Source organism: Trachemys scripta, chromosome 15 (assembly GCF_013100865.1).
Source record: "Trachemys scripta elegans isolate TJP31775 chromosome 15, CAS_Tse_1.0, whole genome shotgun sequence".
Taxonomy (NCBI): domain Eukaryota; kingdom Metazoa; phylum Chordata; order Testudines; family Emydidae; genus Trachemys; species Trachemys scripta.
Window position 1 is genome coordinate 5,196,739 of NC_048312.1, and position 24,363 is coordinate 5,221,101.

General features: G+C 37.4%; 1 protein-coding gene across 1 annotated transcript in view; it reads left to right on the forward strand.

The window, feature by feature from the left end:
* The window catches only part of HECTD4 (HECT domain E3 ubiquitin protein ligase 4), a 112,262-nt gene that overhangs the window by 43,093 nt on the left and 44,806 nt on the right, over nt 1-24,363 (forward strand). The window contains exons 14-34 of the mRNA XM_034791435.1: nt 811-881; nt 4,971-5,076; nt 5,897-6,017; nt 7,122-7,250; nt 8,457-8,581; nt 9,879-10,032; nt 10,914-11,014; nt 12,065-12,263; nt 13,727-13,846; nt 15,136-15,240; nt 16,267-16,430; nt 17,789-18,022; nt 18,343-18,535; nt 18,701-18,805; nt 19,238-19,326; nt 19,884-20,059; nt 21,158-21,293; nt 21,443-21,584; nt 21,710-21,876; nt 22,889-23,035; nt 23,812-24,005. Of these exons, the coding sequence (XP_034647326.1) occupies nt 811-881; nt 4,971-5,076; nt 5,897-6,017; nt 7,122-7,250; nt 8,457-8,581; nt 9,879-10,032; nt 10,914-11,014; nt 12,065-12,263; nt 13,727-13,846; nt 15,136-15,240; nt 16,267-16,430; nt 17,789-18,022; nt 18,343-18,535; nt 18,701-18,805; nt 19,238-19,326; nt 19,884-20,059; nt 21,158-21,293; nt 21,443-21,584; nt 21,710-21,876; nt 22,889-23,035; nt 23,812-24,005 (2,978 nt within the window). The remainder of the gene's footprint in view (nt 1-810; nt 882-4,970; nt 5,077-5,896; nt 6,018-7,121; nt 7,251-8,456; nt 8,582-9,878; nt 10,033-10,913; nt 11,015-12,064; nt 12,264-13,726; nt 13,847-15,135; nt 15,241-16,266; nt 16,431-17,788; nt 18,023-18,342; nt 18,536-18,700; nt 18,806-19,237; nt 19,327-19,883; nt 20,060-21,157; nt 21,294-21,442; nt 21,585-21,709; nt 21,877-22,888; nt 23,036-23,811; nt 24,006-24,363) is intronic.

The following is a 24,363-nucleotide window of genomic DNA, read 5'->3' on the forward strand; positions in this document are numbered from 1 at the left end:
ATATAGTAGCTCCTTTAACACTGCAAGCAATCAGGAGCACATGCCTGCACAAGGGTGATCTTTTACCCTTGATATGGGGAATATAATTTATGCAGAGGGGAAAAACTATTAAAGGGGGGGGGGGGACTAATTTTTTTTTTTTGGAGGTGTATCTATAGCAGTGCAGTTCCAACATTACTGTACTTCTGGCTCCCCACTTAATTTAAAGAAGGATTTCCATAATGGGTCAAAGGTTAATGAGGTTAAAGGAGTTAATAGCAGTAAACGTTCTTGGCTACTGGCTTTCATTTTCCTATAGCTCTTATTTCAGATATTTGATTTGCTGCTTTCTACCTCTCTCCACCACTGTTCTGCTTGGATTTGCAGTAAAGCCTTCATCCTGTGTTTGACATTGGTCTGTTTGTTACAGAAATGACTGTGCTATCATATGTTACAATGAAGACTTCACTGTAGGATTTGTCAGGAGGGAGCAGATGGCTCAGAGAGGGGGAAATCCTCTGCTTATACAACAAAACTTCTTTGATTAGCAGAAATCACAGAGGAAACATTTGCAATTATATGACAGATAAATTAATCTAAATGCTAAGATGTGTTGGACATCTCTCCGTAGTATAAAAATATCTCTTTATAAAAATTCAGGCAACCATATGGAATAATTCTAAGGGTGATAGCTATACAATTGTAAGCTGCAATTTTTAATGTTCTGTTTCCCATGTTTATAATGGAACTATTTACCTTTCACTCATTATAAACAAATGTTAAATTCGACTTTTGATTCCTCCCTCTCCCCACCTTTTTTTTTCTTCTTAGCTCTGGCTTAAATATCCTATATCCTGGAGAAGTGGAAATTAATAACTTACTTAAGTTGGTCTTGACGGAAGGTGAGTTCTTATTGATACTCTGGAGAATAATTTTTTAAATTTAAAAGCTAAGCAGAAAGAGGGCAGTTTTTCTTTTTTCCTGTTAGTACTTTTTATTTCTGGAATTAAAGAAGTTCAGGAAAAAGGTTGAATGTTAGACTATCATAAACTAGCATCTCCTTGGAAGTTATAGAATGTTTTAAATTCTCAATGCTTTGCCTGGATGTGTGGGGAAGATGAAACACTGTATCAGAGTAATGGCAAGATCTAACTTAAAACTAGAAAGGTTTACAAATCTGTTTTGACATTATTCATAATGTACTTTGTCTAGCTTGAATATTGTACCTAGTAGGTACGCAGCAATTCCTCAGAAAGGGCCCTCGTCATGCACACATCTCCATTGTATATCATTTGAAAAATTATTTTATGTATGTGTAGATGAGGGACAATGTGGAACTGTCAAGTGGTGTCGTAAATCTGTAGGTGAGGTGAAACAATGAGACTCCAATTGAGTGTCATTTTTTCCGCAGAAATTTTTTTCCAGAAACATTGCAACATCACCGACTACAGTTTTTACTGTTTAAGTTAATTTCAGTATCTTAATGTGGTGTTCAAAGCTACCAAACGACAATGTAGTAAAATACATGGGCAAGTATTTATTTTCCCCAAAAATTATGAAGCTTTTTAGCATGTGGCAAAAATGGTGAATACCAACATTTTGCAATATGCTAACACGAATTGTTTTCACATTGCACATTCTTACTTGTCAAAATCTCTCATAAGTGATTTTAATAGTTCTCTATATTTTCAATTGAAATTTGCTGACCACATCAGTTTCACTGAAGGTTGTGTAGCAGTAGATTGTGTGCCCATAGTTCGTTCTGTATAGTGGGTAGATATAAATGTATGTGAATTCCTAATATAATGCTTTGCCATTGGTAAGATTTTGTACATGCAATGTAGCATCTAGTCTGCCTGATAGGTTTTAATTTGTAATTGCCTGTGCGTGCAGTACTAGCCTTTGAAATATTCTAGAAATTAGCTTTTAATTCAGTTACACATATGCACAGGTCAGTATTAGAGTTAGAGATGACAGTACACAGCTTCATATTATGAATATGTAAAAGCTATGAGAGAAAGAAGTGACCTAACCAGAAGTAATGAAGACTAAGTCCACAAACAAGTCCTTGCCTCTGCACTAAAGAGGGATGAAGAGCATATTATAGCTCTTACCAACCATGTCATCAACAAGATGACAAATCCATTTGACCCTGAAGCACATCCAGGGGTACTTATCAAAATATCTACTAAACTGCATGTAACATCAGTGTTACAGGAGCTCTACTGAAAATAGCAGATGTTGATGAAGAACAAATGGAGAGATTTGTGAGAAGTGCACTTGATTCTGAAGAGAGACACAGCTTCTTCAGCCGCCCAATCAAGAAATCTGGCATCAAAATACTTGCTGACATGGCCAAGAAGAACAAATTTAAGCTTGGCAAGGGAGGCACAATCACAGCAGATACCAGTTTTCCACAGAGGCTTGTCCTTTGCAAGATGCAATGATGATGTTTCAATGGGAATTGTTCTTAGTCAGCCAGTAAGACCTGTGCCTTTGTCCCACCGATGGAACAATGAGAAGAACAGACAAAGCTGAATTAGGGTATCAGCTGTAAAATCAAGCTGGAATAATTCATGAGCTAAGAGCATGCAACAAAGAAACCACAGTGTACATCCGAGATGCCATAGCTGTCATACAAATGATGACTGAAAACAAGTTCCACATGTTCGATGAATGGGCTGCTGAGTATATGAGGCAGGTCCAAAAAGGATTTGACAAAGCTAATTCTGTAATCGAAGTCTGAAGACAAATATGACAACAGTAACTGTGAAAACTGCAGAAAGACAGTACTGGACAGGATTTAAGGATGGATGCAAGAAATACCAGGCCATTGGTGGATATCCTGTGCCTCAGTGAAAAAAGTTTCTAAAGTTAGCATCCAGTAAGCAGTCACTTGTAAAATTCCTCTGTGAATTTATGGTTCAAAATCTACCTGACAGTGTAGGAGCACACCCAACACAAGTACTCCTTGATTGAGTCTTTTCCAATGGTGAACGAGCAAAGTCCATCACCAGTAGAGGTATTGCAGAAGCCCAGGACTTGCACAGCACTCAAGTGGAAGTGGACAGAAGAATGCTTCTGCATGATGTATATACCAATATGGCATTTGAGTCTCTTTGTATCAAAGAAACTGTAGTAATTAGGTTACCTGATGCGCATGTTTTGATCCTTGCTGTTCTCTTCTTTCCAAGAATGGAACATACAGATAATGTGCAGATTGAAACAGGTACCATTACCAGCACAGCTGACAAGCGTTGCTTCATACTCGTGCATGCAATTTGTGATGCATGTACTTCCTGTGTACATATTAACAGGATGACTGTGTCATCCCGATTTGGTGCTCGGAAAAAAATTATGTTGTCAAAACAAAGGGAACTTACCATTTAAGAGATCTTGCCAAATTGGAAGAGAGTGCTGGACAAGCCACAGTTTTTGCAGCAAGGAAGTTGGTAACAGTGCTGTGGTCAGACAAAAAAAGAAAAGACCCACAGAGACCTGAATTGCTTGTGCCTCAATCTAGCCACCAAAATGGACAAGTCACTGGCCAAACTCTCACCATGTAGGGACAGTTTTGAAGAGCTTGTCAAAAGAGCATCTTGGCAAACAAAGATTTGGATGTCTTTGCACATAAGTAAACCAGATATTGGATCACCATTGCAACACGGGTGGAAAAATATGGATGATGAACTACTTCCTGTATTCTTCCAGGGCCCAATGGCATCTGAGTTTCTATAAGACCTTATTTGTACCAGTAGTTGTCGCTGCACAGTCAACTGTCTGTAGCCAGGACAGTCTTCCCTGCATAGACCTATGTACATGCCAAGGCAGTAAAGTCTATAGTAACCCACTCACTCCCGACAGAGATCATAATGATGAACAGGATGATGATGATGTTAACTAAAAATGTCACCAGTGCTAAAAAAAAAAAAAATTATATAGCACACAGGTTAAGAAGAGAGTGTCTGTACATCTGGGTTAATTGCTTAGATTATCCACAATACAAAGTTTGTTTTAAAAAGTCATAAGATATATATATATATAGTGCATAATCAGGAATAACCCAAATTAAGGTGAATAAATTTAGCAATACAGTTTAAATATTAGAATCCGAATACTCGGGTACATCACTAATGAAAAATTATACAGAGAGTTGGTTGTAAAAAGCAAATATAAGAATGAGTGTAGATTGTCCCTCAATAATTGAGCATTTAGGGTAGATTGTGCAGTTGTAAAATACAATCCATGAAGAAAGTATTTCAGTTACTTTCCCCACTGCGCTTCTCATCGGCACTGCAGCTCATCCCTCCTGTTATTGCCGATATCCGGTGATGCGTTCTAGGTAGATGTCGCTCGACCACCTGATGGCGTCCAACACCATTAGTTACCGCATCAGCCGAGCATAGCGCTGACCGATTCTGCATTCTCTCAACACTCACTCATTACTGGGGTCCCATGTGCCCAATGATACCTGTACAAGTTTATTATTAGATTTTGTTTTACCCTTTAGATTGTTGTGATGCATTGAGGTTACAAATAAATCCAATGTTATGTCTTGAAATAATACATAGTCTTTAAATTAATAGAAATGAATGCAAATACTTCGAAGTGGTCATTTTAACGAGTTGATGGTATCATTAGTTATCCCCATTTCTGTGGAAACGGCATCAGTTGACAACTGCATATCATACTTCATCTTAAAATAAACACAATAAGCTTTGATATGCATGTGTGTAGAGAGCCTACATTGTCGACCACATTAGTGGTATCTTAGACTCAACTAAAATCAGTGAGTCGTCTCACAATTTAAAACAGTACTTCATATGTAGTAAGTCCCAAACTGCTTGTATGTCTTTGGAGAATCACAATAAATTGTAAGCATAGTTACTGTTAGTCTGTAGTGTATGTCCAGCAACATTCCTTATGAATTAATAAAAAATTGTATCTAAAAAAGGCTGTTTTACAATATTTTTCATGTTCTGCCATTGTAGGAGAGAGAAATAGTGGGCTCTCCCAACTTCGTGATGTGATCCTCACTAATTTAGCTGAACAGCTTCAGAACAACAGATTTGGAAGTGAAGATGACGATCATTACAGGTAAAGTGAAATAACACAATTGTCGCTCTTAATTTGTATTGAAGTGCATTTGGCTTGTCAGCATTATTGTAAACTGAGTTACTTTCTGTCTAAACAACTGATTCCCTTTGTTACTGCAGTTTGAGCTAATGCTAGTCTTGTGTACATACTGTACCGTTTGCTAAAAGCACTGAATTCCCCTGAGGGTTTGAGGTATTATGGAACTTTTGGAGATTTCTGTAGAATTACACAAGTGGTTTGGAGGAGATTTTTGTGAATTCCCAATAGTTAAATGAGAGCAGATGACATTTTATAATCTAACATTGCACTCCATATTATTGTGTTTTACGTGTCACTCTTCAGCACTAAGACTATCACCCTCAAGAAGCTCTAACGTTTACTTAAAGATTGAAGTTTGGAAGTGTGGAAGCAAAGCTTCTGACTTGCTGTACCTAAACAAAAGAGTGAGAACTCAGTTTTTCTCCGACAGAAGGGTTTTCTTTTTATTAAAAAAGAAGGCTTCACTTGATATGGACTCTCTGGAGGTACAGTGAGCAAAGTGAATGCAGAATGTACTGATATTTTAAACAAGCCAGAGCTATATCTATCTTGTATTATACTGTGGTAAGAGACATTTTATTTTTCAAACATCTTTGATTTCAGAGTGCTTTGGTTGAGCATATTAGGGCTTGAGCATCTCTGATGCAGTCATTCAGTCAGTGTAACCTAATTTGTAATATGATTTGTCAAGACTTTTCAGGTGTGTTGAATGTATCGGTCATTAATTTTCTTTAATTATAAATCATCAACATCTCCTCATGTCTTTCCTGCATTTTTAAAGACTAAACGATGAGCTTTTGCACTACATTCTCAAGATTGTTGTTCGAGAATCTTGCATCTTAATCACCAAGTGCCAAATTGTATCTAAAGATGAATTTCAAAGACTGCTTTCAACTGTGCCTGTAAGTAAAATGTATTTGTCGAAAATATTCAATTTGCTTACGTTTTCTTTCTGTTTCTTGATTCCAGCCCTTTTATGTACAAGTATACAATAACACAGTCTTGAAAAAGAATAGGGGAGGGAGTTTTTAAGTGCATATTGTTGCAAAAATAAAACCTGATTAATATTACTGAATTAAAATGCTCATGAATAGAAAGGGGGGCAGGACACTTTCATTATAAAGAGATCTTGTATAATAGTGTGAAAGCAGGTTTATATATTGATACATTTTCCCTGGTACCTTGCAAAGTGTCTCAGTTTTAACATTTATTTTTGTATAAGGTCCTTCAAAGTTTCATAGAGTGATTTATAAAATGGATTAGAATATAGAGAGAACCTTTTAGAGTTGTGTTTAATTATGCATATAGGCAGAGAGGAATACTGTATGCTCAGAGTTGGGAGATGAGTAAAGAGCTGAAATTTTTAGTAGTAAAAATTCACATAGATATTCTTGCACAACCGTTAATGAGTAGGAGAACATGAGGTTGCAGTAATGGGGAAGTAATAAGTGGGATGAGGTTTGGGATCTGTTGTTTTCAGATTTACTACAGTACTTTACTATGTTAGTAAAGTTACTAATTCTCATTTCAGTCTTGTTGACCTGCACACCTTGAATCTCACACCAGAGACTGTGCGTCTCCTTTCAGCAAAGATTTCATGGTTGAGCTCTGCAGTGAGGTCTCATGTTAAGACTTCATTACTTTCATTATATACACCGCAAAACATATACACATACACATTTAGTATTGAATTACGACTACGTTTTTGAAACAAATTTAGTGCTTTATGATGCTTCATTCTTTTTAAATGTTCCATCTACTTATTAGTTCACTAAATATTTTGGTCTCCCAGCCTTCAGTATGAATTGGTGAGATTCTGCTGATTTAACAAGAACTATGTAACTCAGCGACAATAATTTGTTCAATAGCAGTAATTTTGTATCTTTCTTATACTTTTTCCCTCTACTTGTTTCCTTTTTCATACTTTAAAAAAGCACAAGGATTGCCTGTGCCAAGTCTGATTTAAAGAGTTCAGATAATGTAAAATGTGCTTATTTATATTAAAGGCTGCATCTTCATGCTTGCGGTATCTGATGGCTGTACAGAACCACCTTCTGAGTAATACTATTTTGATTAAACCTGATGAAAATGATGACAGTGACAGCTCCTTGCAGGGAGAGACATTGAAGGTACAGGTAAACACCGAGTTTTATTCTAGTACTGCTTTCTACAGCCAGTGTTCTTCTGACAGGTCTTATGTTTCAGGAGTGCAACTTACTGGTAGAATCTGTTTGTGTTGTCAGTTTTTGTTGTGTTGAAGAAGTTATACAGTGGAAGTCAATACTGTCCCATACTTCAGCTAGAATCTGTGATTGTTCTTTGTATAGATTCATTTGACACTATATTGTTAGTCTGCCAGCACTTCCCTTCTAAAATTCTGTGTGAAGGTGTTTCATTCTTGGCTGTTAAAGAATGTAAAGTGTCTTCTGGACTTCATGTATTTTTTTAATGTCATATTTAGACTAGCTTTGGAATACAATTTTAGAAAACATTAACTCTAGAGATTTTTATATATAAACTTACTGCTTTCAGAAGATGTTTTGGCCTCCTGTAACTATTGACTTCACTCATAAAATTTTTGCTGTTTTTTAACTAAAAATGGAACGGTGTTTCCCCTGGTCTCTATTAGCATGACTTTGCTAACCTTCAGAGCTTGCTGCAAGGCCCATCTTTTCTCCCTGTCCCACAGGGAGCTGGGGGAAAGGTGAAGTTGGTGGATTATGGTTGTTTCATTGATTTGAGGTTTACTAAATTGTGACTACATTTACACTGCTGCTGGAGTAGTGTTATCAGTAGATAATTCAGTTTTGTCCCAAAGCTCAGGTTGTTTTTGTAACTTATCTCATAACCTTACTAATTGTATTGCTAATGTCATTGGGCTGTTTCTGTCTGTTGCTTTTTATAGGCATTTGTATGCTTGTTATCTAATGCCATTTATGTTTAAGCTTATTGAGTAACTTCTAAATGTTTCCGTACTATTGTCTGTCTTTTTCACTATTCATCCATGTTCTCATTGTTCAGTTTCTCTCTACAGTTATCCTCATACCTTCTAGGACATTCTATCACCACTGCAGTACTCTGGCTGGCTACTTTCCTGTGCTGGATTGAGGACTCCTTCCCTCCCTAGAAACTGCGAGTGCATCCTGTAAAATGCACCTAGTTTCTCCCAGCACTTTAGGGCTTAGCATTACAAATCAAATTTAAGTCTTGGATGAATCCACTACCATAGACTTGCCAGGTCACATTATCATCATTTAATTTGGAAACCCATCTTTTTGTTCAGTTGTCAGTTGTTTATTCTCTAGGAATTTAAGTATTATTGTATAACATTTTGTATCTAGGAGCTAAAGACCAGTATTTTGGCTCTTGCTACACAAATCCTGACTGGATGTGATGAAGTTTTAGAAATGCTGCAACAGGTCACTACGGCTCTTATAAACAGTGACATTTCTGACAGAGAGCAGAGGTAAGACAACCTGAATTCATACATTTAGCCTGAAATATATGAGCTGCTGCCCATTGTGTGAACCAGCTTGCTTAGTAAAGGGAAGCTAATACTATCAGAATTCTTACCTCCCTTTATTTTTGTTTTTAATTTAATGATCAAATTATTGAAGGGCTTGGAGCTATTTCTTAATATGAATTATCCTTTGGCATCCCTAAGGCAGTCTTCCTTTGGAGAGCTTTGAATCGGGCTTTCCGTAAATTGATTTCAGTCGTATTAACATAATATACAGATCAGCAGAGACACTCGAAAAGCGTAAGTCTCTTTAGCTCTATAGTTAGTCCAATTACTTGGCTAAGTACTATATACATTATATATATACATTATAATAATTGGAAACAACCTTAATTGCTAACATCCTTTTGGAATCCATCCTGCTAGAAATTCTGTAGTTTAGGGTCTTTATCTCCTGAAGGTCTTCTTGGCAGCAGCATTTGTATCAGTCACATTCCTTGGTGCTACTCTGATACCCTTCATATATCATCCAAGCAGCACCCTCTGCCCTCTTCCTTCAGGCAGGAAGTGAAACCTGGGACTGGAAAACAAAAAACTCCCCAAAGTCTTATTGAGGGTTTTGAAAATGTCTCCATGTTGAAAAAAGAAGAGTTAGGCCTAAAAATAAGTAACTGAAAATATCCAGAATGAAGGAATGCTTTTCTAGAAAAAATCCTGTTTCAGACTCTAGGCTTTGAGCTGCATATTCTGTTTGCACCCATAGGGTCTGTATTGTGTTTTTGGAATACGTCCCTTTTTTTGGACTGCTCTCTTATTGTCATACATACAGATTTGGATTTTTTGTGGGGTTTTTTCCTCATACGTAGTCTTGGAGACTCAGATGCCTTACAGCACTTTTATATTGTAAGGAGTTGTGGACTGGGCCCTGTGTCTACCTTTGTGTTGGTACAACGCATAGCACATTGGGGGCCTTGATCCCAACCAGAGACTCTGGGCACTACAGTAAATTAAGAATTTAATTATCATTCAGCAAACAGTCTTCTAGGACTGTCATTGCTTAATAGGAATTGCTTAACAGAAAAGATTGGTAACCTTATCATATATGTTATGAGATACTGGAGTGTTCAGTAGACAATAAAATAGACAGATTTTTCTCAATACACTTGCCCATAAAAGTTTACTGCTGCACTTTGAATCATTTACTTACGCAATCTGATTTGGTATTAAACTCTTTTCTTTAAATAAAAATAGTAGTGGGTCTGTGAAAAGAATTGTTAGTGTGTACTTTTGACTCTTGTTGCAGGTTAAAAGGCCTGGAACAAGTTACCAAGGCTACTATGCTTGGTCACCTGCTTCCGGTATTACTGACATCTCTGATGCATCCAAATTTACAGACCCTCACCATGGCCGATGCACTGATGCCTCAGCTGGTACAGCTGGTACTTTATACCAGTCAGGTATGGCCTTTCTACAGTGGATTGAAATATACATATTTTTAAAACAAATTTAAACACATAAATATTAAACTTATCGATGGTGTTCTCATGAAGGATACCAGGGTAAAATATCAAGACTAAGGAATAATGGTGAAATTTTAGTTCTCCAAAATGAGCTGTGCTGTTGGTGGGGTTCTTCCACAATACCAAGATTGATAAAAGTGTAATAAGAATTAATCACTTGTTATTGTTTTGAGTCAAAGCTGTCCTTGTGTTGTTCACATACAAGGAAACACATTTTAAGGTCTAGGGTGAAAAGACCAAGTCCTTATATGTTCCAGCTAGCAGCAAATTTCTCCAAACTGTTAACACATGGAGAATTTTCTAATTTTTGATGGTGTTTACCCAGCTACATTAACTAAAATAATTTTTTTCCTTAATTTGTTAGCTCAAGGGTTCTCAAACTTGCATGGTGAGGATCATATCCTACAAGAGATTTTCATATGCCCACTTCCCTTCGCATGGGCAATTTCACAATGTCCCTGTGGCAACTACAGCAGTTGTTTCTCTGGAAAAGTAATAATAGGAAAGCATTTAATTTATTTTTAGCTTTTTAAAAAAATATGTGATTTAGCAACTAGAAACAATGAGGCGAGCTGGTGGCATGTTTCCAGCCAGCTCTCTACAAACCATCAGCAAGTGTTCCATGGATCACAGTTCAGGAACTGCTGCTTGGCAACTACTAGTAACAGAAACAGATGCTATCCATTGTGCCCCATCCAGTTTAAGTTACAGCATTAATAACTATGCAGCGTAATATTAACAAGCTTCAGAAACCTACATGGTTCTTACAGTGAAACATGGTGTTTATGTATTGTTAAAGTTGTTTGTGTTTGTTGCAGACGGCCTTGTTGCTTAAAACCCAGTCTCCAGTTTTCTCAGAGGTGGGCAGTTCCCCCAGTGGTACATCAGAGCAGAAGGGCAAGCTGTTCCCTGATGAGAGGTGATTGCCTCTTACTCCCAATATTCACGACTTTTATATTGAAAACACTCATTTTTTAATTATGTTGCTCCTGGTCTGACCATTGCTGAAAAGTGACTCATAGAACAAGGATCTTAAGGGGTCAGCAATACAGTAGTCTGAATCTACAAAGCAATTTTACAGAACAAGACTTTACAAAGTGCATTTAATTTTTTGAAAAGAAATAATTTCCCATAAAGAGTTGAAATATGGGTCTAATGGGAAGCTTAGATGAAGTATAGCATGCATGTGTGCTCTCTCTAGCTTTGGGAAAAGATTTCTGCATGCTTGAGCCCTAGGTCAATGTGTAGAATCATAGAGAGCTTTATAACAAAATGTGGTTCACTATAGCAGCATAGAGTATATTAAATTCATTGTGATTTTTAAGTAGTAAAGGGCAAGATGTAATTTATCTCTAGTCCTGGTTTTAAATCTTAGGTCACAAATGAAAAGAATATAGCCTCAACGTAAATCCAGTTATCGTGTGCAAGTTTTGTTTAATGTCATATTTAGCTTTTCCTATTTGCACTGGTAGTTTTGAAAGCAGTTTTTTTGAGATATGATAAATGCAGCCACTTCCTTTCCACTCCAGACTTGCACAGACTTGAATGAAATGTTACGTATATATTCTTTTATGGTGATTTTATCTTTTATCAAGCATTATCCCAGGAGGGAAGATGGATTATGTATTAAAATTCAGAGACTGGAACGAGTTTATAGTACAATACATTACTTGTTAGATATAATTTTTTCCAGGGATTTCTAGATTTCTAAAACTGTGACATATCCAAGTTTACTGGTTACAGCTTGACATATTTTATTTGTAATTTAACGTGCTCAGGTTATTTAAGCTGCCATTGCACCCTCCACACAACTGCTTAAAGTGATTAGACAAATTTTTTGTTTGCCATTAGTAACCCGAAGAGAATTATTAGGCTTTTAAAAGCATCTTATGGTGGTGTTTGAATATATAATACAAAACAATATATGTACATCATCAGTACTACCTTTTAGCTTTTTCTGTGATTTCAGAATGCTAGAAGAGAAAGAGGAGCCAGGTTTTCTCACTGGCTTGAAAATCCCAGCTCCGTGGGCTGCTGGGAAAACTGTAGAAACCGTGCATCCTGTCAGGGACAACTATAAGTTTAAAGAAACTGTACATATTCCAGGAGCTCGCTGTTTATACCTTAGATTTGATAGCAGATGTTCTTCACAGTACGATTATGATAAGGTAAGCAAGGGCCAGTACAGAAACTTCTTTATTATGTGTCTTTCATTAATGTTTCTCATTTTCATCTTTGCTGCTTCTCTTCATCCATGGCACCTTATTACTAGTAATGAGGATGATGTGGGAGGTTTTTACTAACAGCAGCACTAACATACTGTAATTCCACAAGGTCTGATTGTCCCTAGAATTTAGAGATGAAAAGAAATTTAGGGTAGTAGGCAGCTGTGAATAACTTCTCAGGGGAAATGTGTCAGTCTCATCTCTTAGCACGTGTAAAACTAGGTTGCATTATAGACTAGAAAATATATGAGGGAGCTATCCTGAAATGGCAGAGAGATTGGACTGGATGATTTAATAGATCTTTTCCATCTCTGATTTTTGTGGGGGATAATTTCTATAATTTTATTAAGAAAAGGTCAAAAAGTATGGGCTAAACATTTACAAAGGACATTTTTGGAACATAACATCCAGTGAATGTCACTGTTGTCTAACAGGAAACTTAGTTGGTAGATCCTTAAAGAATTAGGTTCCGTACAGAACTTTTCTCCTAAGGTGCTGGAATGTGGTGATGGTAATTCAATGGAAGAAATGTAATAACCCTCAGAAAGGTTACCTCCCCTACAAACCCAGACCAACATTCCCTGTTGACATCCATTTCATGACTGCTTAGATTATTCCTCTTTATTGTAAAACATGTTGAGTTCATTCTCCTTTTTTTGGTCATCCAGTTTTCCTTATTTCTTTAACGTTAATTTAGTTGTCTCCTTTGTAGATCAGCACAGTTTGTTCAAACTGGGCAGAACTGGAAAGGATAACTTTCTGATTATAAATGGCTTGTTTACATGGATTAATATGAGTATGTCTTTTCAATTTCAAGAATATAGCTAATGAAATACCACCCTTATTTTCTGTGTACTCTAAGAGCCACTTACACTGCTTAGTAATTGTTGCTGTGTATTCTCTAACATTGTAGTTTGAGTCCTGTGAAAGACTTACTGGTTTTGTCACCAGTAACTTTTCAGCACTTTAAAAAAAAAAAACAAAAAAAAACTTTGGGCCTCATCATGTCCCCATTGAAGTCATTTGCAAACTGTTAACTCCCATTAACTTCAAAAGGAGCAGGATCCAGCCCTTTATTTAGAGAGGCAGCATGTTCTTGTGGGTTGAACATGGGACTCTGAGAGCTAGGATTGAATTCCTGATTTCTATTCCAAATTCTGCCACTGACTTCCTGTGTGATGTTGGGCAAGTCACTTAGCCCTCTCTGCCTCAGTTTCCCCATCTGTAAAATGGGGATAATAATACTTACCTGGCTGCCTATCAACCTCACAAGGTTGTTGTGAGGATTTGTTTCTTAATGTTTGTGAAGCGCTTTGAAACTGTAAAGCGCTATGTAAGTGCTAAGTATTATTATTAGATTTTTTGTTTTTCTTTTACAGTCTAACAGTGTATTTTATGTTTTGAAGTTGGTGATCTATGCTGGTCCTAACACAAACAGTAGGAAGGTTGCTGAGTATGGAGGCAATACACTGGGATATGGCAGCCGTAGTGTCTTAGGAACGGGTTGGCCGAAAGACTTAGTGAAGGTACAGTATTACAAAACAACAATATTTCACATAGAAAAGTCCCTTTTTGAAAACTGCATAGAGATTATTTTTAACTCTTATTTTTTAGCAGTGGAGCCCAAATATTTTAGTTTAAGCTTATCTTTGAGAGCACTCGCTAAGATGGTGTTTATGTCCTTGGGGAAGGAACTCTTGTCCCATACAACATTACAGTTGCCCATATTTTATAGGAGCATGGTACTCATTTTGGCAGTAATGGCATTCCACAATCAACATCTTGTAGGGGAATCGGGAAAGAACTGCACTTCCAATCTCGGAGACTTTCAGGACACTACCATTCCCCATGAGTATATATAGCAAAAGTTCCTGCTGACCCTGAGGCTATGCAAATAGTCTCAAGGACCATAGGGGCATAGTTTTAGGACTGCACACAAGCCACTAAAAATATTAAATATAACAATTTCTGCTCTCCTACTCATTTGTCTGTTTTTTTTTTTTAAATCAGTTAATATGCATTTTTGGGAACATATATTTAACAAGAAATAGAAGTCTGAGATTTTCAAAAACCTATAGGAGCTCTATCAAGATTGGTGAACTTAGAATGTGTTCAGTATGTTCTCTCTGACTTATGTAAGATCACTTTCCTTATGTAGTTGTGGTGAAGCATAATCCTGAGTATTGTCCTATACTAAAATTGGATGTGTACTTGATAAAACATATGACGTTGTCCAAGAGGAAAGCGAGAGGTGGTTGTTCAGTTAGACAGCAGTGCTTTGACTTTCAACTTGGAAGTTCTAGTCTTGGGAACACTCTATTCCAGTGGCTCAAATTAGCAATGATAATGTTATTTTGTCAGAAATTACATAGTTTTGTTAGCAGCCCCTGCTGTTTACTTAAGTTATTTTACTAGCTTCCTCTACTTGAAGAGCTTGCCTGTCTGTTTGGCCACAGGAAAGGAGCTGGTGATTATTGCCTGTGCTCTCAAAAAAATACAGAAAATGTTTTAGTGGAAATTTGTCTGCCTGGGTTAGCTATCATAGTAGCCATATGGCGACACATTCTTTCCTTTGCCCCACTATAGACAGTAAGCAGCAAAACCTAACCAAGGTGTAATCAGAAATGGATATCTGCATGAAAAGGGGAAGAGCTTAATAAGCATACATAATTGGAAATAAAGAGAATTTTTAAAATAAAGCAACTGTCATTCTTTTTAAAATTAATCCATAAAATAAGCCAGTTTTATAAAAAAAAAAAAAAAAGGTGTTTGCATTGTTTTAAGTGTCTTTTTTCCCCTCCCTTTACAATTTAAGGTGGAAGGGGATACAGTCACCTTCTCCTTTGAAATGAGGAGTGGCCGTGAGCACAACACTCCAGACAAAGCTATGTGGGGCTTTGCTTGCACTGTTCGAGCACAGGTACTGTCAATATGACCAGTGTTGTCAGATAAGCTGAACTTAAATTTTTCTCTGATTTACATTATGTACATTATTTTAATTTTAAAAAACAAATGGTGGTTGTATTTATGAAACAGACCTAAATGTTGGGGTTTGGGTTAAAAAAAAAAAACAGAACAGCTGTTTGGATGGCCATCTCTTTACAATGGAAGGGAGCTACTGTCTTAGATCTCTCACTTCTTCATTGGCTAGATAGGGTTAGGCACACTTTGTAGTATGATTAGGCTTTGGAACAATGGATGACAGTTCTAAGTCCCCTCTGCTTATCTGTTATGAAGCATCAATGGTGCGGACTTGGAGGAGACCACTAGATATCCATCCAGGCTTGCAGGATATGAGTTCAGTGGGGGTGGGGGGGTTGAGTATCTGCTAGTAAGCTGGGTATCAAAGGTATAAATAATGGCTCTAGGACAGACTTGGGAGGAGAGGCAGGAAACTGGGATCAAGTACTATGAAGAAAAATTCATACCACTGTGCCCAGGAGATAAGACAAAATCTGGTCTAAGAGAAGGTAAAATGGAGTTTTCAGAGGTGATGGATTGCCTGCCCTCAAAAAAATAATTTAGTCCTTTTGGGTTATATGGCTTCCAGTTTTGTAAGCACATGAATTTCTTAGTACACCTCTACCCCAATATAACGCTGTCTTCGGGAGCCAAAAAATCTTACCGCGTTATAGGTGAAACCACGTTATATTGAACTTGCTTTGATCCGCTGGAGTGCGCAGCCCTGCTCCCCTGGAGCACTGCTTTACTGCGTTATATCTGAATTCGTGTTCTATCGGGTCGCGTTATATCGGGGTAGAGGTGTATTCAAATTCAGGTCTTATACATTCTGATTTGTAGTGTTAAGTAAAAAATAAATAAAATTGCCAGAGCTTGTTTTATTGTGGCACTGTATGATATGCATGCCATATTTTGAAGTAGATTGCTTAGAGAGCCACTTTAAAGTTAATTGGATTGTTGTGGTTTATCCCTATCAATACTGCAGGAGTCTTCAGAAGATGTGTCAGGAGGATTACCATTCTTGGTTGACCTGGCTTTAGGCCTTTCTGTGTTAGCTTGCTCCATGCTAAGGATATTATATAATGGACCAGAAATTACGAAAGACGAGGAAACATGCCAGGAACTCTTAAGATCTAAACTGTTACAGAGGTAAAAAATCTTGGTTTTAGTCTGAATTTAATGTAATTGTGTGCAGTAATTGTAGCAGTGTTGGTCCCAGAATATTAGGGACACAGGGCAGATTTTGGGCTCTCCACTCTCCTATAGAATAATGGGTTTGCCCCGGCCAGCTTGGTCCATCTGTGACCTCCAAGGTTAATATCACCAATCATCCTTCCAATGCGTACCCCTCAATTCCAAAGTTCTTCCAGAAGAGTCCTTAGAGGACCAAGGTACTAGTTTGCTGATCCTAAAAGCTCCAAAAATGCCATGCTGAACAAGGCCCCTGCTTGTCCACAAAGACATTTGGGCTCAAGGATCCGCACCAGATCCCAAAGTGTGATGAGGTTATTTGGTACAAATTATAGACTTCGTTTGTGTGCATTGTCTTTTCTGAACTTGTCAGTTAGCCCAATGACTTTTGAAGAGGGTGTAATCATAATTAAGGCTGTGAGTTTGTCACGGAGGTCACAGATTCCGTGACTTTCCGTGACCTCTGTGACTTTCCATGACCTCCATGACTTCTGCAGCAGCCAGTGCGCCTGGCACAGGGGCAGCCCAGGCAGCCCCTCCCCCAGGTGCATCGGCTGCTGATGGAGCAGTATTGGGCCATCGTGCCTGCCCCCCCAGCAGCAGAGTTTGGTTGAGGGACAGGGGGGTTGGGGCACCAGATTAGGTGAGGTGGGCTCTGGGCAGTGCTTACCTGTGGGGCTCCCTGGAAGTGGCGACCTCAGCGAGGCTGGGTGGAGGCATGGCCAGGCGGCTCTGCGGGTTGCCTCCACCCTGAGCGCTGGCTTCGCAGCTCCCATTGTCCGCCCCTCCCTCCCCCCCCCAAGTTTTATTCACTGGTATTTTTAGTAAAAGTCATGGACAGGTCATGGGCCATGAATTTTTGTTTACTACCCATGACCTGTCCATGACTTCTACTAAAAATACCCGTGACTAAAATGTAGCCTTACTCATAATCCATGAGGTAGACTTTTTCTGCGCTGTGAGGCTTTGGATTCATGTTTTGTTCCAAACTTTGACATGTGGCAATGCACTATAACCTTGGGGTAAAAGGTTTGTCAAAATTTGACTCAATAAAGACTGCTTCGGGCTTATGCATTATAAGACAGATCCTGTTCTCGTTTACGTCAGTGGCAGAATTTCCATTGGTTTCAGTGGGTGTGGTATCCAACCCTTATGAAGCATGAACCTCATACTTTCTTCATGTTCTGAAGTAAAGCCATATATACAATATTTTTAGGCAGGGTGTTGCACTATGCCTTTCTCAACCTGAAGAGTAAGAGCTAGAAAGAAACTAAAGGCTCTTTAATATGCGTAACTGTTTATCTTTATTTTCTCAGATGCCAGTGGCAGGTGGAGGCCAATGGGGTAATATCTCCAGCCCTTACTCCAAGTCCTTCTCCGCTGCCTCTTACTATAGATGAGGATCGAGAATTCACATATCCTTCTGATGTCCTAGTTCCTCCTGTAGGACATTACTTTGATCTGCCTAGGATCAGGTTGCCTCCAGGAATCATGATAAAACTCAGGGAAATATCTGGACGTGCTCGGCCTCAGTTTAGACCTAGTATAAAGTAAGTAACTGTTTCTTCACCACTATTTTGCTAATTTATATTTTATTATTATTGAAATTGATACACAAAGTGCTGTCAAATGCACAAAGCAAGCAAACTAAATAAAAATTATTCTCCAATCCCTCAGTAGTAGTAAATGTAGGATGATATTTGTAACAATAATATTAAGCACAGAAATATCAGATGGAAATAGATAATTCTCAACTTGGTGTGCATTCAATAATTCCTAAAGCAAAATTTCTTGAATACCGTGGCTGGTGAACTGTAAATGTAAATGATGTTGTATCCTTGCTAATCAGTTTGGTTTCCATCTGTAACAGAGAAGTGATTCAGCCAGATGTAATGGAGGAGATGGTAGTTTCATGTGTTATTAAACATTTGAACTTGGTTGATGCACTCCAGTCCCTAATAAACTTCCAGTATCAAGAAGAACATGCTGAGGAATATGATTTGCTGTGTAAAATTATGGGAGAGACCTTTAAGAAGCTAAATGCCATGGAAAGACAATTGCAGGTAAGACTGCTAAAGAAATAACTTTTATTACTAACTACTAAGGATATTACTAACATAGAAATGTAAAAAAAACCCCTCAAAATGCACTTGAAGACCCCTTTTCTCTTACTGAAGCTAAGATAAATGAATGCTTATGTATATTCAATATTTTTGTATCTTTACTAGAGTGTAGCTGAATTGGAACAGAGATGGCAGAATGAGGTAGATGATGCCATACATGGGAAGCTGGAAAATAATGTTCCATTCTTTTATGATTATCATTTCAATGAGGTAAGCATTGCATTTATCCCATTCATTTATAGAGATAAGTTTGCTCTCTTATTTTTGCATTTGTAGACTGCAGTATAATTACTCTTTTCTTTCATTTACTGCTAAGTTTTTCAGTGTGTAAGTTTTAGTACTAAAAAATTATAGTGCATGCTTTCAAGTTGTCTAATGTATATGCTGACAATAGGAATTCATCATAAATGTCGATCACTATTGCTTTTTGGAGTAGTTTTTGTTAGGAATATAAAAAGAGTAAGATCTCCCAAAAATGTATTATGATTTCCCAGTGTCTGTATCTGCATTAAAAAGTTGGCAATTAGATATCAGTGATTAATATTCTTGGTTTGTAAACATGGACATTTTTAATGCGTACGTGCAAAAAAAAATTCTATGGTCCTACTGAATCGGATACATTTTTATCCTGTTCTTCTCTAGAGCAAAATGAAAGAATTGGAACTTCTATGTTCAATGAAAGAAATTTCCTTTGATGGAAGTGATCTTGAGAATATGGTCCTGTCATTGAGGTTAGTAGTTGGATCTGTTAGCTGAGCATTCTAGGCCCTGATTCAGCCTAGGTTCTTAAGTATATGCATAACTTTAATCACATGCAGTCTTACTGAGTTAGGTAAGACTACCCACAGGTTTAAAGTTATGCATGTGGTTAAACGTCTTTCCAAATCAAGACCTAAGTCTTGTATGAAACTTGTCGGTGATTTTTACCTACCAAAGTGAAACAGAAGTCTTGATTAGATTGTTGTTTTGAAAATAGAATTGAAAGGCCTCTTCAAATTGCTGGTAACTGCATAAAGAGGGTCATCTTTGGGAAGATCAAAGTTCATCAAAATTTGAAATGCTGGAGACATAAATACAGTTAACTGTTTATGGATGTTATGTAATGGGGAGACAGAAAAAAAACAATAGGATTATTCTGTTTTCTATTTGAATACATTTCTTAACTCAAAAACAGTAATTAAAGAGATTACAAGAGGGACATCTTTAAAATGTTACCAGTTAAGATATGTTATATCAGGAGGCATAAAGAACAACTAAGTTTACACTGTTTTTTCGTTCACCATTTTAGGGAGAAATTTTTTCAAGAAGTCAATTCTCTGATTCAGAAGCCCTCACATCCCTTGGCTAAAACAAAAACATTAGTAAAGAGCTTGATGAATAGAGCAGAGCTACTGTTGCATGTTACTATTGCAGCACAAGCTGGTATCACAAGAAGTATATCCGGTACCCCTGCTGAGACACCAGGTACCAACTTACAGTGCATCTGATTATTAGACCTGAATGTTTGCTAGTATTATTTGCTATGAATATAAATGACACCTGTAATTAATCATCTGTAATGCCCCTTAAGATCACATTTCTTTACCTATTTTTCCTTTTCCATTTAACAAGCAGTGAATTTGTTTTTAGGGCTCTGTTTACCATATGCCTACCAGTGTCACCATGTTACCAGCATAACTCTGTGAATAGTGTTAACTAATTTCAAAACCAATAAGTGGAATTTGCAACATTAATAACAATTATATTGCAAACATAGTCTGTTTAGTCTTTTTTACATTTCTCATTTATATAGCTTGATTTTAAAAATAAAATAATTAGGTCTTCTGATTACTATAATCTTGCACACCCCAATCGAATCACCTCTGATTCCTCTCCTTTCCTATTGATAAATAATTCCAGGTTCTGCAATTTCACATTATAAGTAAATATTTCATTATCAGACTATTATTAGATGGTGTAAAGAGAGAGGATTAAGAAGGTGGTAACCCGTCAACAATAACCTTTTCTATCAGACGTTGCCTTAATATAGAAACTGGCTGTAAAAATGAAATGCAGAAACTTTAAGAATTACCCGTTAATTAGATGGTCTTGAAATGTTAAGATAAACATGGATGGAAGACAACTTCTAAGGGAAATGACCCAGTGTTAATTAACATTTCTGGGTCTATAGAAACTCTTTGTTCTTTTTCATCCAAAACTTATTAGGTACACTCTGAATTGCTGATGTAAAATAAAAGTGAAATTACATATTTTCCATTTTCCTTACCTAGAGCTGACTCAATGATACTGCAGTCTCCTAACATGTAAATACTACACACAGTAATAATAAAACACATAATCCGAATAAAACCAGGTACCTTGAAGTAAAACTTAAAAATGTATGAGGTTGCCAGCAGAAGAGCCATTTAAATGGCATTTCAGATTCTTGCGTGGGATTAGGGGAAATGCATTTGGTGTTTTTGTAGGTTGTTGTTTGTGTTTTAATTTGTTTCCTAATTTGTTTAGAAATTGCTTTACACTGCAAGACCAGCAGTGTCAGAACTTTGTTTTATAACATTGCAGCTTGTAAATCAGCATCTGAAACAAAAGTGATATCTCATGCTGTCCGCCAGCCTGTCTTCCTTCGTAGCATGTCGGCACCTTCTGACCTAGAAATGATTGGAAATGAAGATTTGGAGTTCACTAGATCAAGTCAGAGGTATGCAGATGGTAGTCCACTGAATTGCTGTATGAAACACCTAAAAGTATATTCTGTAGTTCTGTTAATAATGTACCATGTTTTTAGAAGAAAATTTTTCATAGACAAGCCCATTCTTAAATTCTCTAATAAGTGCTGTTTTCCCATAGGCGGCGCCATGTTACTAGTCATAGAAGTAGCTCTTTTACTCTTCTTCAATCTTTGACCGTCGAAGATAGCAGAGATAAACCTACCTACAGTGTCTTGTTAGGGCAGCTGTTTGCTTTCATTGGGACAAATCCTGACCAAGCGGTATGTCATGCTAAACATGCTAAATCCTTATATGCTCAAGCACAAATGTAACATCAGCTTTTAATCTAAGTTGAAAGTTACAGATGTGGGGCTTCTGAAGTAAAACAGAGACATTTCTTTATAAGGTATCCAGTAGCAGTTTTCTGTTAGCTGCTCAGACCAGGTGGCGTCGTGGGAACACAAGGAAACAGGCACTGGTGCATATGAGAGAGCTTCTAACAGCAGCAGTTCGGGTTGGTGGTGTTACACATCTTGTGGGTCCAGTGACTATGGTACTTCAAGGAGGACCAAGGTAAGTTGTTCCTCAGAACTTTATTAAACTTTTGGTCCTAGATGGTGTGCTTTATGCAAGGAATGGTACTGCATTCCACCGACAGCATTAAGGAGATAACTGGCTTTCCAGGCCCAGGGCATGAGTTCTCAGACTTTGTTATGACCAGTCCTCTTGTGAGGCATCTTGGAATTCCTTTTAATGTTTCCCACAGTGCTTCAAAAGAATTGGTAGGTCCTATCACCTGTCAGAAGGTACAGGTATCACAGAGTCTTATGAGATACTGCTATTTGAGGACTAGCTGCAAGTGATTTTAGCAAGTTCATCTCAGTATATGACTAAAGACAGGGAAAGAAGTAGGAATTGTAACCCCACCACCAAGATACCTGCTGCTGCCTCTCAACCCTTTTAGGCCAATGACCCATTAGTTGAGAACTGCTGACTTAGTAGAATTGAGTGAGCAAAGACTTGGATTTGGTTTGTATTATGTTGTTGCGGCCTAGTGGCTGTGTGCAAGGCTAGGGAGGTAAAATGTTCAGGTGTTAACAATTATATAATACATTTCAACTAATGGCAAGAACACATAAAGCACGAGAGAGATTCTTTTACATTTGTGATTTAAATCTAAACACACACCAAATAAAATGAATTGATAAGATCTGAACTAGTGGGTTTTATGGCATGAGGTAACAAAATCGGATTTAGGCTCTTTTATAAAAACTTTTTAATGTAACTGTAAAAGTAAATTCAAATAGTTTGTTGGGCGTCTGGAACCAGTTTCTCAGTTAGGCAGTGTAGCCAGAATGGTGATTTAAGTCAGTATTTTGCATGCATTTTGGAGAGCAGAACAAGAATGCCGTATTTTGTAGCATTAAGCATTTCTTACATTTTATATAAAGCTGGTATAGAATTTTGTCTTCAAATCTTTCATGAATTCTTTCAAATTGTGGCGATTTCCTGTAGCTTTGTTTTGGAAGCTTTTAATTTTACTTGGCGCAAAAAGACATGATTTCAAATATATAACTTCCAACAGAATCGAAGAACTCACTTGTGGCGGGATGGTGGAACAAGTCCAAGAAGCTTTTGGAGAGACCATGACCTCGGTGGTTTCATTGTGTGCTCGTTACCCCATTGCTTGTGCAAATAGCATTGGCCTCTTGTGCACTATACCATATACAAGGTAGGAAAGGTTTTGCTTCAAGAAGGAGAGAGAAAAGAATGGTTAGATTCTTTTTATACAGTTGTGCCATATAGTTACGTGTTGCTTCAAAGGGAAGAATTATTATGTAGAGTGGAATGGACTTTGTTGTTGTTTTTTAAAATCATCCTGTAATATCTCCTGGCAGTGTATTCTGGTGGAATAAGCACAGGGGTGAGCATTGGGAGGGCCTGAGTCTTGGCTCTGCCACTGATTTGTTCTATAGCAATGGGCAAGACACTTCAGCTTTCTCGGTTTGCCTAAAGTAAGCATAGTACCTAGCCAACTATCTCTTGGGGTGTTGTGAGGATTAATGAACATTATGAGAGCATTTTGAACATATAAAGTTCTATATAAATATAAAATATTACTGTTGTTAATGGTGAGGCATGAAATAAAGATGATTGATATGTCTTCCATTTTTAGCAGGTGGCATAACTCAAAATGATGCTCTGTAGACTGCATATAGATTTAATAACCCTTTATATAGCACTTAAGCGTCTATTAGGAACAACTTGGCATCAAGACCATGACATTCAGAGATAATGCTGGATGACAAACTTGGAGAATATCCTGTTACGTTTTGTCCCTTCTAAGGCTAAAGTAATAGAGGAAACATTGAATTGTCCAATGCTACAATGAAAGATGTGATAAATAGATACAGTACATATGCTGAGAAATGTGGGATAGCTTGTGTATGTTGAAAACGGTTGAGAAGTTACTGCAGTACAACCTTAATTCTTTGTTCTTCTGAACAGGAGTGAAGAGAAGTGCTTGGTACGCAGTGGCCTGGTGCAGCTTATGGACAGGCTCTGTAGTTTAAGCAGCCAGACAGAATCCAGCTCAAATGAAAAGCAGACTAAAAAACAGAAGGTGGCTACGATGGCTTGGGCTGCCTTCCAGGTCCTAGCCAATCGCTGTGTTGAATGGGAAAAAGAAGAGGGTAGGAGCAGTGTTGATATTACATATTGTCTATTTTAAAATTGCTGCTAGACATTGAGTTCGTGTATGAGAGGAAACAGTATAGATATTTTTAAAATCTTGCATTGACCAGACATTGACATTTAGGAATAATTATTTTTATTAAATATAAAATATTTTATTATATATATTAAAAGTTATGAAGTGCTTTGAGATCTATTGATGAAAAGTGCTGTGTAAGAGCTAGGTAGTATTATTTATTATTTATTTACAAATAGTGTTGAGATGGGATTTTAAAATGAGTGGGAGGGGTGGTGTTTTTAAATGAAGAGGGGCTTGGGTGACTTAGGCCTTGTCTACACTACGAGAGTAGTTCGATTTTACTTAAA